Source organism: Cornus florida, unplaced genomic scaffold, assembly GCF_030987335.1.
Source record: "Cornus florida cultivar Cherokee Brave unplaced genomic scaffold, ASM3098733v1 CherokeeBrave_3.0.0_Hap2_Chr11, whole genome shotgun sequence".
Taxonomy (NCBI): domain Eukaryota; kingdom Viridiplantae; phylum Streptophyta; class Magnoliopsida; order Cornales; family Cornaceae; genus Cornus; species Cornus florida.
The window spans coordinates 118606206-118621985 of record NW_026775581.1 but is presented as its reverse complement, the minus strand read 5'-3'; the positions used below and the strand labels follow the sequence as shown (position 1 = coordinate 118621985).

The following is a 15780-nucleotide window of genomic DNA, read 5'->3' as shown; positions in this document are numbered from 1 at the left end:
ATCTACTTCTGTGATAATTTTAGCAGGACAAGTAAAAATGCAATAGTTTCATTCTACAAAACGGTTAGAAACCTACTGTAAATTTGTAACAGAGTAATGGAAGTGATTGCAGAGCATCCAAAGGACAGTGTGACTGACTTTAGAGTTTGAATACAAATACTTTATCAAGGAAAAACAAAGAGGAACTAACCAGAAAAACTATATGGCACTTAGAAAAGAAGTAGGACTGGGAGGTACTGGGATGTCTACAGTTCCTTCCATCATCAATAACACTTTCTTCATTGAAGGGCGGAGCGATGGCTCATCTTGGATGCACCAGAGCCCTACTTTAACCATTCTCTCCAGTTTTCGCTTGTCAATCTGCTCATCGCCCATGAGTTTACCCATCTCACAAGCGTTAAAACAATTGTAAACCCATTCTTCAAGAACAGCTTCATCCTCTGGAAGGCTCCAATCTACACTCCTCCTACAACATATGATCTCTAACAACACAATTCCAAAACTGTAAACATCTGCTTTAACCGTCACGGGAAGTTTACAATGCCACTCAGGCGCAACATAACCCCTTGTTCCTCTGATCCCGGTAAAGGTCTTAGTCTCGTCAGGCTTTAGAAGCTTCGCCAATCCAAAGTCAGAAATTTTTGCACGCCTATACTCATCCATGAGTATGTTTTGGGGTTTGATGTCACAATGGATGATCTGTGTTTCGCACTCTTCATGAAGATAAAGAATGCCTCTGGCAATGTCCAGAGCAATTCTGATTCTTTCATCCCAACTAGGCCGATTTTCAGGCGCGAAGAGTATATCTGCAAGTGACCCATTGCTCATGTATTCATATACCAAAAGTCTGTTAGTCCCATCAAGGCAGTAGCCAAGCAGGCGGACTAGATTCCGGTGATGGGTTTTCCCTATTACTTTCATCTCAGTTTGAAATTCCCTTTCTCCTTCTGCTAACACTTTCTCGAGTCTCTTCACAGCCACCATTTTTAGACTTGACAACATAGACATACTACCTTTATAGACCTTCCCAAAAGATCCACTACCCAACTCTTCCTTGAAGCCATTTGTTACTTGCTCTAGTTCTGCATAAGTGAATGCTCTGGGACCAACATCCTCACCTAATTCAATATTCCCCTTCTCAGAGATCTTTTTATATGCCCACACACGATTTCTATATATAAGCATTCCAGAAATCACTAACACAACAAAGGCCAAAGCAACAAGTAAAATACTGACGATCAGAATGTCCAACCTTAGCTCTTTCTTGGTTTCTTTATGCTTGTCAACTGGGACTCCATTGATGATGCGTTTAGACGTTCCCACCTTGATGAAAGCAACTGTTGAGTCACTCAGCAATCTTCTTCCATATCTCAGTGGAAGCCTCTGCTTTCTGCACTCTCTGTCCGTGTATAGTGCAGCCTCACAGTTACAATCCTCCAAACAGGCTTCTTCACAATCTTCTTTGGTTGGCATTTGTAACACAGAGTATGGAATATTTTCCCACATGGTGTTATCTAATGGCCTCATCGTGTATTCAACACTCTCTTCCTTGTCTTTGCAACTTGGTGCTGTGAAATTCCTCTCGCAGCCTGAACTCCACTTGTCTGGATCAACAAAATCGAATCCTGGAAGACAGTTACACTCAGCTTCCTCATCCATTGTAGTACAAAACCCATTAAGGCCACATAGACCTTTAGGGTCACACTTATCATTTGAAGATTCCCATGGAACTGACCAGTTGCCTTTCTGATCCGAGCTGTGTGAATAAAGCCGGAAGATACCATCCACATCAATTCTCATCAGATACATCATTCCTTTTTTAGGATATCCTCCTGTTAGGTTTTTTAGGACGGAACTTGAGTTTAGCAAGTAGAGATGACCATCATCATCAAGATTGAGGGTCACGTTGTTTCCTACTCCATCTGACCAAGACGTCCAGTAAGAGTAAGGGGCTGTGTCCGGAGTATCAACCGGGTACTGCACAAGGTTCCCGTCACTTTGCATCTTGAGACGAAATAGCCCCTTTGAGTGGTCAGTATTCGAAGCACTAGAGAACAGTTCTTCCCCAGATGAGAGGCGTTGACCTGGCAAAAGGGTGTCGGTTGGGTGCTCAAAGCTCTGCCATATGATCTGTTGATTGGAGTTATAGAGCACAAAATTGCCCGAATCAAGCATGGAAGCCGAAGAAGCCGATTGGTCAAGCGTAACTATATATATGTCTTGGCCTTGTGTTGGCTGCAAGAGTAGTCTTCCATCGCTGGACAAGAGCAAAGTGGTATTGCTGGGGACTAGCCGCTGGGAATTGTCTCTGTTGGCTGTCCACACCACAGTCGTCTTTTCAGGAAATCCAACAAGAAATATGCCGACAGCATAGTCATTGGCTTCCTTGTAGAAGCCGAAGGCATATAGACCGGAACGGGATAGCCAATAGGAGTGGGTACCGGTGGGTGTTAGTGAAGAACCTAAGCTTATATTGGAATATTGTGTTTGTTGTGCTGATGCTGTATGCAAAGTAGAGAGAAGAAGAAAGAAAAATATAGCAATTACCATCTTCTCTCTTCTGTGTTCTCCTCTGCAGCTAATTGTAGGCAACTTGCTGTTTTATTCTACTATAATACAAATTCAGGGGTGTGTTCAACTCCAAATGAATCCTTGGACTATTTTTGTGGAATGAAAAGTCTATGTAGAAAAGTCATAGAGAAACTAATCTACTTCTATGACTATGATGTATAAATCTTTTAGCAGCTTTCACACACAGCGCAATGTGTGGAAGATTTTGTCTCATCTCTTTCTTTTGATAAGGTTTTTGGTTATGAGTCTTTTTCCTATGATGAAGTCTAGCAAGTCTGAACATTTCACAATTTGACTATGATCAACTATGGAAAGTTTAAACATTATAATACATGAAAGACATAATTAAATTATAAAATTCACTCCTGTCTATTCAGGCTCCAACATGTAATCTTTACATGATTAAAAATTAAAAAATAAATAAAAATTAGAAATTATTAGTGTCAATTATCAAGCTTCGTATCAAAATTAATCGGAATAAATTTCTTAAACTTGTTTGGTTTGAAACTTTTCTTCTTTTTTTTTTTTTCAAAAATTAAAGCAATTTTTATTAATGGAAATATTTACAATGGGCCATTGGCCCAAAGTAGTAAAAAACAAGCTAAAAACAAGCCCAAATGGGCAGGCCCATCAACGTATACATGAAAACAAAATGGTAACTGCCATTAACGACAATTGCCATAAACAAAAGAACTTCCGGCAGGTAACAAGGAAAGGCGGCTGAACCGCCAGAATCTCAATCCGGTGGCCTTGGAGGAGGACGGCAACAAGACAGCGAAATGTTCCAATCCTTGAGAATGGATCTTGATGAAGCACAGTCACAAAGGCACCCCAATTTTAGAATTGTATAGATGGTTGAGCAAATCTTGGCACATACAGCTCTCTGGGAGGCCTTCTTCCCTCTAAAAATCTTGGCATTTCTCTCCTCCCAGGTATGGTACACAAACGCTGAAAGCCCCAATTTTCTGAGTAGATTACCTGAATTCTTAGCTTTCCATTTGGCACTTGCCCACTGAACTAAAGCTTCCCAACTTCTTAAGGCTGTAAACATGCTGCACTTGTATTTGATGAAACGCCATAATGGAGAGACAAAAGAGCAATTTAAGAAAATGTGATCATGAGATGCCATGGACTCATTACAGAGGGGGCAAATATTGATGTGCTTGGACATTTACTTGCTGTCAAGAGTTAGCAGTTTAGATTGAACTGCTAACCAAAGTATGAACTTCGTTCTGGGAATTGAAGGAGAGTTCCAAACTAGGTTGTGCCATGGGACAGTGGGAAGGTCCCCCACCAAATGAGGTAGGAGAGGGAATCCATTTCTTTGAAACTTCATATGACATTCCAGATGCAATGTCTATAGCATACCCGCATATATATATATATATATAAACATTCCATTGTTTGGACATATGATTTCTAGTCATATGTCTTGGATTTTTAATTTTTTATCGTGGCAGGTCCGTAGGACATTTCGTAAAGCATTAACGTTGTAGTTATTGCACCTACCAACTTATAAACTGTTCAGGAAGACCAAATCACAGCCACTACCTCTTCCTTTCTAGCTACAAATTTAATGCAAAGAAAAGTCCGTCAAACGCCTTAGAAGTCACAAGTCATGTAGCCTTGGAATCAATTATGACGTGTACATATATTTATTAGACACATTATTATTATTTTTTTTTTGAATTAATTTGATTATGAAACCAAAATTTATGAATAGTTATAAATCAAGCAACACATTTATGATATTTATGAAACCGAAGTACACACTTCTCTTCTATCGCAGTGGTCGCGGTGGCAATGCTTGTAATTGTAATTTGTACATGACTGTATAAGCATCAAATTTTTTGAAAAGTAAATATTATTTATTTATTTATTTTTTATATTTTTTATATGGAGTTTGTTTAATACTAATTGGAAGCATTTTTGGTAATGTTATATTTATTGTAAGATATTTTTTTAAAAAAAATACATGAAAACATGTTTGGTTAAAAGTGTTATAAGTTTGAAAAATAAAAATAACTCGTTAGAAAGGTTATTTAAGAGTTTTTATTATTATTATTATTTATTTTATTTTATTTTATTATATTATTGTTGATTGCTATAATATTTTTACTACAATGCGGAAGCAACAATAAATACCAACACTAATTTGGTACTTCTGATTTTGATTTTTTTTTTATTATTTTTAACATTTCACTATTATTTAAATCGCAGGTTCCATATTTTACTTCTCTATGTGCTATGGAAGCAAATAATAATAATAACAACGACGAAATAGTTGGCAAACAGGGCTTACTTAACCCATTTTAGGAGGACATGACTTTGACGAAAGAACAAAAAGAATTTTAAAATTTAATTCATGAATGCTAAATTTTGCCATATATATATATAAAAGAGAAAACCTATCAATATAAGAATTTTAAAAAGAATTTTAGAATTAAAATAATAATAATAATAATAATAATAAAGCTGTTGATGCGGAAATCCTCACGAATCGGAACGACGGCGTTTACCTGCAAAACAAAGGGAAGTCACCTTGAATGGCACTGGTAGGGTGCCGGCCGAGGACCCTCCGACAATCAAGTTAGTACTTGTAATCGTATCACATAATAATTATGTATATTCTGTTTAGGGGTTTCTTCTCGTACCTTCTTTAACAGCTTGGTGCCCTATTTATGGCTGTCAATTGGAATTAGATTGATCCCGCGGGAGATCAGCTTGTGCGAGATCAGAGGAGATCGATTGTTGCCAGATTTGTGGGGATAAGATTTACTCTTTTGACTTCCTCAAATTGTGCCAAGGTTATCCTCACCCTGTTGAACCACGTCGTCATTTATTATCCTGGATAAGAAATGTCATCATTCTTATCTAAGGAAAATCTTTATCTCTGATAATGAAATATGTGGAAGAGGTCTGGCGGCTGATCAAAGTAGGTTATTTTTCCCTATCAGTTGCTCCCCATTCCCAAGCTTGCTTGTCTAGCTTTGGGAATATCAATTTTTTTTTTTTTTTGGGCCCGGGGAACAGTACCCGCGGGTACTATTGTCACGCCCCAACAATTCCAATAAAATCTTCGATTTATTCAATTTAAATACATCAAAATATACCCAGGATCATAAAAATTACCCCCTCTTTTATACAAAGTTAATTTCCTCAAATACACAAAAAAAATCTCCAAATAAAAAAAAATAAATTCCTGCAACGCCAACTCTTCAACCTAAGCCCGAATCTAGCAATTCCCGTCCATCTTCGATACCTGAAACTGGAGGGTGGTGAGACAAAAAGTTCCAATAGGAAAAACCATAACAAGAATTCCATGGAGGTTTAATAAAACAGTTTCACAACATAAACATATACATTTAATACATATGCATTTAATTAAAAACATTTAATAAAAACATTAAAGCAAAACTTCCCTATGCCATTCAAGGTATAGAGAACCCTACACTGAAAAAGAATTCATGCACTGGATCATCAAGCCACCAAGTTTCCAACCTCTCTTTGCAACTCTCGGCCCTCTCTGTTTTTCCTCAAACTCACTCTCTGTTTTTCCTCAAACTCACTCTGTCTCTCTTTTTGATTTTTCTTCTGTCTTTGTACCAAAATCACAAGCCTAATTTATAGGCAAAACCACCGGCTCAAAATAAACAGCTCACCCATCACACCTCCATCAGACAAACCCAGACAGACCACCCATGTGAACAATTAAAACTATGCCAGCCTAATGCATGCACACAAAAGTCAACAATTACAAACCATTACTCAATCTCTATCTCTTGTGGGCCCGCCAATTCTTTATTTCTTCTTTTCAATTCTACCACCTGCTCCTTTTCCTTCAGATTACTTATAAATATATATATATATATATATATATATATAGATATATCCTATATACACTGGCACAAAATTAATGAAGCCTTTGAAATCTTCATATATATCATATCTCCAAACCACCACAAAAGTAGCCTACGTGCACAACACTAAAACCAAAGAAATTTTAGGTATAAAATCAACCCGTGGGACCCGCCCCACTTTCGTTTCTCTTTTCTCATTTCGGCACCTTCACTTTTAGTAGACAAATCTCTCTCACACACATATAAACTATAAAAAAAATAATAATAAATAAATAAATAAATAAATAAAACTATTATTACACCTCCACTAAACTATATAAAAAAATAATTATAAATTATAAAAAAAAAAAAAAAAATCGGGTTATCACAATCTCTACCACTTAAAAATTCAGATTCAACAGTCCATGTACCCAAAAATATCACTAATCACAAAACCAAATCCATAAATCCTTAACCCAGGCGATGTGAGATACAGTGATATGTAGGACGTTGTGGTAACTGACAGTGCTAGTCACCCGCCCACACACTCCGTAACCGTTGTGGTAGCTAGTCGATGAGTCACCCGCCCACCCACTAAAAAAACAACAAATCTGGGCTACCTGCCTAACCACACCAACTAAACATCACAGTAGCTGCCGGTGAACGCCATCCGCCCACACACACCCGGCTACAAGTGGTAGTTAACCAGTACTACACACTCGCCCACTCACACCCGTCTACATCATCACTACACTCACACTTCCGACTGGGTGCAAGCTCTGATACCATTTTGTCACGCCCCGACAATTCCAATAAAATCCTCGATTTATTCAATTTAAATACATCAAAATATACCCAAGATCATAAAAATTACCCCCTCTTTTATACAAAGTTAATTTCCTCAAATACAAAAAAAAATCTCCAAATAAAAAAAATAAATTCCTGCAACGCCAACTCTTCAACCTAAGCCCGAATCTAGCAATTCCCGTCCATCTTCGGTACCTGAAACTGGAGGGTGGTAAGACAAAAAGTCCCAGTAGGAAAAACCATAACAAGAATTCCATGGAGGTTTAATAAAACAACTTCACAACATAAACATATACATTTAATACATATGCATTTAATTAAAAACATTTAATAAAAACATTAAAGCAAAACCTCCCCATACCATTCAAGGTATAGAGAACCCTACACTGAAAAAGAATTCATGCACTGGATCATCAAGCCACCAAGTTTCCGGCCTCCCTTTGCAACTCTCGGCCCTCTCTATTTTTCCTCAAACTCACTCTCTGTTTTTCCTCAAACTCACTCTGTCTCTCTTTTTGATTTTTCTTCTGTCTTTGTACCAAAATCACAAGCCTAATTTATAGGCAAAACCACCGGCTCAAAATAAATTGCTCACCCATCACACCTCCATCAGACAAACCCAGATAGACCACCCACGTGAACAATTAAACCTACGCCAGCCTAATGCATGCACACAAAAGTCAACAATTACAAACCATTACTCAATCTCTATCTCTTGTGGGCCCGCCAATTCTTTATTTCTTTTTTTCAATTCTACCACCTGCTCCTTTTCTTTCAGATTACTTATAAAAAATATATATATATATATATAGATAGATATATCCTATATACACTGGCACAAAATTAATGAAGCCTTTGAAATCTTCATATATATCATATCTCCAAACCACCACAAAAGTAGCCCACGTGCACAACACTAAAACCAAAGAAATTTTAGGTACAAAATCAACCCGTGGGACCCGCCCCACTTTCTTTTCTCTTTTCTCATTTCGGCACCTTCACTTTTAGTAGACGAATCTCTCTCACACACATATAAACTATAAAAAAACAAAAAACTATTATTACACCTCCACTAAACTGTATAAAAAAATATTATAAATTATAAAAAAAAAAAAATTCGGGTTATCACAACTATTCTCGCGGTACTGTTCACGTGAACAGTAACTCTTTTTTTTTCCCTTTTCTTGCCCTGGGAATAGTACCCGCAGGGTACTGTTCATATGAACAGTAATAAGAAATTTTTTTTTTTTTTTTCCTTCCCTAGGTACTCTTCCCTTGGTTAATGGTACCCGGGGGTACTATTTTTGATACCCTTGGGTATTCTGCCCCTGGGTACTATTTTTAGTACCCTTGGGTACTCTACCCCTGGATACTATTTTTGATACCCTTAGGTAATCTTCCCTTGGGTATTACTTTTAGTACTTTTGAGTACTCTGCCCCTGGGTACTATTTTTTGTACCCTTGGGTACTCTGCCCCTGGGTACTATTTGTGATACCCCCGAATTTTCGAATGCGGGTTGGCCAGGCCCACGCCCGAATACCTGAGGATATCAAAACAAATTGATAATAAACGAACACAGAGTACAAAAGAATAAAGAAGAATAAATAAAATGCTGATAAGAAACTAAAATGATAATCTAATAATAAACCTCAGAATATATTTCCATTAGTTAATAAACTCTTCTGATACAACTGATCCTCCAAAATACTCCAAAATACAACTCGGGAATCCATACTGTGTGGACCCCTAGAAAATCCAAACTAAACAAATGACAGCAATAACTGTCTAAATCAGAAAACTGAATCATAAAGGAACTCCTATGTAGCATCGGAAGAATGAAGTAGACTGATCCTCGCTCAACACGAATAACCTCTACTCCTGACGAACGCCTGAAAAAATAATGGTGGGTCAGGCCCACAAATAAGTTCTACTCTACTACAGTCCAAGCAGAGATCCGATACACGTATACATCCTAGTCAATCCAACAGTAACTAGTAGTCCGTATATATATATATATATATACACACACTAAAGGAACCTCACTAAACTATAGGGTTGTCTCAACCTGAATAGTAGACAACATGCAAAACGCACATATAGTGGGCATGAGTACTTAGACTTACCAGGGTACACAACTACACCATATCTAGCTATACATCCCTGGCGATATACGCGCCCTAACCACCGATCCTGAGACTCAAGCTCATATCATGATACCATACTTATATATATATATAATTTAGTAACCATCCTATCCAGTATAAATTAATCATTCATAAGTCATTCAACTTGTTCAGCTGACCTGACTTGAATATAAGTAGGACTTAACATTTTAGTTAATCTATTCCCTTATATAATAAATTAATCCTCCATAAGTCATTCAACTTGTTCAATTGACCTGACTTGAATATAAGTAGGACTTAACATTTTAGTTAATCCATTCTCTTATATAAAATAGGTAGGACTTAACTAATAAGTTAATCCGTCCCTAAAATGCCACCGTCCCATACCGGTGCATTAAATCACACAATCCAACAATTGATGTAACGATTAAGGAAATACATCAAACAATCCAGAAATAACTATGATAATATGATATCAAGTTATCACAAAATAGGAATGACTTATTATTTATTTAAACTTCCTATATCATATGTCCTACACAAACTGAATCTTATACATGATGATATTTTATTATACCATCAAAAAAGCATTCTCCATATTCAATTCATCCTACACATTTAATCTTAATTGCTAAAATATTTTAAAAGATTAAATCCATTCGTTTGTTTAAAGCATTCAAATAGCAAGCATCATTATGATTGAGTCTATTTAAATTTACTTAAACCCAAACCTAGTTCCTATTTAATGTTCAGAAATCCTAGGCATGTTTCTACGTTCCATTATTCCATATATATGTAAAATATATAATGTAAACATATAAAAATTCACAACGGAAATCAAATCAAAATCATGCATTTATCAATTCATAACACAAGAACAGATATGAACCAATTTCATAAAACCTATGTTCTAATCCAATTAAACATGCAAAATTATTTAATTTTATGTGTTTAATAAATCCTGGAATTTCCTATGTATGCATAGAAACACGAATCAAAGGGAAAAAGATAGAAGAAGAACTTGCCTTAAACTTTCGAATCGAAAGTTAAACTTCTTCTTCCTTGATCTTCTCTCTACAGGGTTTTTTTTCCTCCTTCCTTCTCTAACTCTCTCTCTCTAGAATATATCACGTGAATATTTGTACCCCCTTTTACAACCTATAGCTATATATTTATAGGTTAAATAAAATAACCCTAACCCTTTTCCCAACCAAGTCAACTTAAAAAAAATAAATATTAAAATATTAAAAAGGTAAGTAAAATATGTTATGTATATAATTTATGTATATCTTTATTAAATAAATAAATTATACACATTCCATTATTTATTAATGGATTATCCAATAATACTTAAGTTACCATAATATTATAAAGTAACTTAAAACATAACGCATATCAAATCTATGTATATTTTTATTATTTAAATATAAAACATATACATAAGATTAAATATTACTACCCAAGTCACCATAAAAGTAATTGATAAATTACTTTCCTTTTTATATATATTAAAAAGGTAAGTAAAATATGTTACGTATATAATTTATGTATATGTTTATTAAATAAATAAATTATACACATTCCATTATTTATTAATGGATTATCTAATAATACTTAAGTTACCATAATATTATAAAGTAACTTAAAACATAACACGTATCAAATCTATGTATATTTTTATTATTTAAATATAAAACATATACATCAGATTAAATATTACTACCCAAGTTACCATAAAAGTAATTAATAAATTACTTTCCTTTTTATATATGTATATAATATATATCTATATATATATACATACACAACAATCCATAGGTAATAATTCACACACATCCAACCTCCTATCCAAGTAGTCCATGGGATCCAGTTGGTTGGCCCACTACTACTAACCATAACCATAAAAGAAAAATAAAATAAAATAATAAAAGAAAAGAAAACATTTAATTTATAATTAATCAAAACACCATTTAAGCACATAATCTAATTAAACAATTAACACATAGACAAATACAAATAATACATAGACACATAATCAAATAATCAAGAAATACCTAATTCAATTAAACACATAAATAATTAGTCTTATTAATCAATTAAATAATTAACAATACAATTAAAATAAATAAATAAATACCGAGACTATCCTTTTAAAATTAGGGGTATTACACTATTTTTAGTACCCTTGGGTAATCTTCCCCTTGGGTGCTCTGCCCCTGGGTACTATTTTTAGTACCCTTGGGTAATCTTCCCATGGTAAGGGAATAAATTGTACGAGCTTTACTCAACTCGTTACTCCTTCAATAAGAGAATTAAATTTTACGAGCTTTACTCAGCCCGTCCCTGTAGTAAAGGAAGTAGGTTTTATGAGTTTCACTCAGCCCGCCCATTTAGTAAGGGAAGTAGGTTTTACGAGCTTCACTCAGCCCGTCCTTTTAGTAAGGGAATTATGTTTTACGAGCTTCACTCAGCTCGTCCATTTAGTAAGGGAATTAGGTTTTACGAGCTTCATTCAGCTCGTCCCTTCAGTAAGGGAATCATGTTTTACGAGCTTCACTCAGCTCGTCCCTTCAGTAAGGGAATTATGTTTTACGAGTGTCACTCAGCTCGTCCCTTTAGTAAGGGAATTATGTTTTACGAGTTTCACTCAGCTCGTCCCTTTAGTAAGGGAATTAGATTTTTTTGTTACTCCTTTGGTAATGAGTTTGTAATATGTTCAAGCTTCACTCAGCATGCCCTATTGATAAGGGAAATAATAATACAAGACACTTGTTATCATCCCTTGTAATACGGGGATATTGATTACGGGATTATTTCGGCTCGGGTCCTTATAATACAGGTGTAATACCCCTAATTTTAAAAAGGATATTCCTGATATTTAATGGTATTTAATTTATTATTTAAGTGCATTTTATTTGATTATGTGTCATTATTTTTTTTATTAGGTGCTTAATTGTTTTCTTTTGTGGTGATTTAATTTATTTAAATGATATTTATTTTTAGTTATTTGATTGGAATTACTTGTTAGTATTTTAATTATTTAATTGGCATTAATGGTTTAAGTGTAATTGGTTTAATTATTCTATGTGTGTCTTATTTTATGTGTGTCTTATTTGATTTAATTGGGTTTACTAATTATTATTTTGTTCAATTAGATTATTTGTTAAGTATTTAATGGTGAATAGGGTAAATAGGTAAATACATCTAACTAGGGTTTTAATTACAGTATAAATTAGGGTTTTATATTATAGCCGTCGTAGGTTTCTACGTTAATTGGATGGGCCGGTTAGGATTGTGAGTTAGACTTAAATGAACCTAGGGTTTAGGAAAACTCAATAAGTATAAGGTAGACGTCTGTGTAGGGTTTTTTTTAAACAAAGCACACGTTTTGTGGAAGTGGAGAAGGAAAAACGCAGTTTTTCACATTCTGCCAAGGTTTGATCAAACATCCGATCCCGCTTCATCCGTGGTCCGATCGAGCTGAATTTTGGAGGAGAGGTTCACGACTCAGTGACGCACAATCTGAATGGTGGAGATCAGAGTTTAACCTCGGGAACAGTGATTCGTACTCGTGAACAGTAACCGGGTCGCACAGGTTTTTTTCCATTCTGCCCAGATTTCATCAAACATCCGATCCCGCTTCGTCCGTGGTCCGATCGAGCTGAATTTTGGAGGATAGGTTCATGACTCAGTGTTGCACAATCTGAACGGTGGAGATCAGATTTTGAGTTTGAGAATAGTGTTTCGTACTCGTGAACAGTAATCGGGTTTTGGAACTCGCTGGGATATTTTTAAGAAGACGACGTTGAAACTTTGAACAAAAGTTTCTGAGGCAAGATTCTATCCTTACTCTTTCCCTTAGGCTTCATACTCTTTGCACTCTTAAATGATTTCAGGATTAATGAAGATTAAACTAAACTAAAATGATATCTATTTTGCTATGAAACTGGTAGTTACAGTAGTGTTGTATGCTTGTTCAACCTAGACTAAGCATGTTTGTGGATGCATTGTAGTTCTGTGGTTCACGTTTTTCCTTACCATTGCTAGTATAAATTATTGGAAGGATGGGTCTAGATGATAGCTATCTTAACTTCTGTAGTAGCAACTGTTGGAACTTAAATACTAGGAGGATTTGAGTTTAACACTAGATCGGTTTTGTGGAACACTATAATTTGAGCATGTCTACATACATACTGTGAATATTATTTTGATGCTTACATTATCACAGTTAGTATCAACTGTGGAGGTTAGGATTTTGTGATACATACCCTACATATCTGTATGTCATTTGTAAGGTGTTAAATGGAAGTTTTAATTAATTCTGTCTTTATATCAGACTAAAGGGAGCAACTTAAATTGGGCATGTATATGTTGTTGTTGTGACCCTGTTTATCAATGCTTATTTTATCACTGCTAACATTGAATGTTGGATGTTGGAATTTAGTTGATATATACTTGGTTTATTGGTATTATTGACTATTAGAGGATTGGAAAGTAGGCACCGGTATGGGACGGTGGCATACTAAGGATGGGTTTGGTTTTTTAAAACAATACCAAAAGTTAAGTCCCGTGGATTTGTATTGTCATGGCAACTACTTGTTGAGCGGCAATACCAGGGATTTTGGATGGATTTTATATATGTACTGTTATGGTGCCTCGGTATGAGCTTGAGCGAGCGTATATGCATCGGGATGTGTAGCTGGCTACGATGGTTGGAGGTGTACCCTATTTAGGTATAGGTACATATGCCCACTTCGTGTGCGTTTTAGCATGTTACCTCTATTCAGGTTGAGACCGGCCTGTAGTCCAGTGAGAGTCCTTTAGTGTGACTATATATATATTTACGGACTATTAGCTATTGTTGAATTGTTTAGGATGTACATGCGTATCGGGCCTCTGTTTGGATTGTAGTAGTATAGAACTTGCGCGTGGGCCTGACCCACTTCTATTTTTCAGGTACACGACAGTTCCAGGCTTAGACGTGTTCGTGCTGAGCAGAGGTCTTTATTCACTCTTCCGACGATGTAGGGCTCTCTCTATAGTTTTATTTCTGGACGTTTATTACAGTTGTTCTATCTTCCATTTGGATGTTTAATAGGGGTCCACTAGAGATGGATTCCCAAGTTGTAAACTGATGGAGTTTTGGAGTTTGGGTTTGATGGATTTTAATAATTATAATATTTTGCGGATTCTATTTTTAGTTCCTTCCAGATTTAATTTCATTTCTTAATTTATTTTGTATTCCGTGTTAATTATAAAATATTAATTGTTTGATATTCCCTCGGGTTTGGGCCTGGGCCTGATCAACCCGTGTCTCGGATCCGAGGGGTATCACAGTTGGTATCAGAGTACTCCAGGTTCAAGTGTCTCTAAGATGTTTTCGTATTAAGTCTTCCGCGTAGCGTTTTCTCTTGAATAGAACTTAAGTTAGGATTCATTGTATTCCTTATGGTTCGTATAGAAAGGGTACTGATGTTTGTCTTTTCGTGTTAACAGATGGTTAACGCTAGAAATGGACAGAACATGCAAGGAACTAGGAAGGAAAGGAGAACGGCACGTAGGCACAATATCTCCTACGGTGTCAGCAAATGGAGGAAGAGCAGCAAAGGCTTGGGTTTCAAAATGACATGGATCAGTTTCAGGAGGAACAGGAGAATGTTCAACAGACTCTGGACCAGGTTAGAGATCCAGAGATTCCTCCTCACCTCAATGACCTCGTTGCTCGAGCTATAGAAGCTGGGGTAATAGCTGCACTTCGGAATCAGCCTCAGGTACAGCCGGCACCTGTACCAGCACCAGTGGTTCAGACGGATTCTTGGGGAAAGGCTAAGAGCTCTTTCACAAAGGGGAGTCCACCTGTGTTCTCAGGCTCAACCGATGCGAGAGCAGCTTACCAGTGGAAACAGGACATTGAGCGTCATCTTCGTTTGGTTCAGTGCACGGAGGTTCAGAAGCAGATGCTTGCTACTTTCAAGCTAGTTAGGGATGCACTACAGTGGTGGGAGTCAGTTACCACCTCAGAGGAGAGGATGACATTGTCTTATGATGAGTTCAGTGCTCGCTTTGATGAGAAATATTTTCCCTATGCAGTCAGGGCAGCTATGAAGACCGAGTTTCTAAGTCTGCAGCAGGGAAACATGACAGTGGCGGAGTATGAGCAGCAGTTCACACGCTTGTCTTTCTTTGCACCGGAGGAGGTGGATACAGAGGAGAAGAAGCGCAACAGTTTGTCAAGGGACTGATGTGGTCTATCAAGAGAGCTATTACAGGTAGTCCAGCCTATACTACCTATGCTCAGGTGGTAGACGCCGCTCTACAACAGTATCAGTTGACTGTGGACATCAGACAGGCTCGTGGTGAGAAGCGGGGAGATAAAGACTCTACTAGTCAGTTAGCTGAAAAGGGGAATGGCAATGGTCACCGGCAGAATGACAAAGGC

The 15780-nt window shown here is 36.4% G+C and overlaps 1 protein-coding gene and 1 long non-coding RNA gene across 3 annotated transcripts; both read right to left on the bottom strand.

The window, feature by feature from the left end:
* Positions 1-106: 106 nt before the first annotated feature.
* Positions 107-2842, bottom strand: LOC132282542 (G-type lectin S-receptor-like serine/threonine-protein kinase LECRK3). Its single transcript, XM_059784262.1, has one exon. The coding sequence runs from the start codon at positions 2548-2550 to the stop codon at positions 199-201; it is 2352 nt and encodes a 783-aa protein (XP_059640245.1). The 5' UTR covers positions 2551-2842; the 3' UTR covers positions 107-198.
* Positions 2843-3079: 237 nt separating this feature from the next.
* On the bottom strand, positions 3080-7729 carry LOC132282544 (uncharacterized). Of its 2 annotated transcripts, XR_009471793.1 has the most exons (3): positions 7579-7729; positions 6024-7418; positions 3080-5839 (listed from the first exon to the last, which is right to left on the bottom strand). It is a non-coding gene; the product is annotated as an uncharacterized LOC132282544 (long non-coding RNA). The 2 variants fall into 2 exon arrangements; XR_009471794.1 differs by having other exon boundaries at positions 3080-7418.
* Positions 7730-15780: the final 8051 nt, after the last annotated feature.

Bases quoted from the DNA above. Each gene is read 5' to 3' on its own strand.
- LOC132282542 (XM_059784262.1), bottom strand. From the start codon at position 2,550: ATGGTAATTGCTATATTTTTCTTTCTTCTTCTCTCTACTTTGCATACA.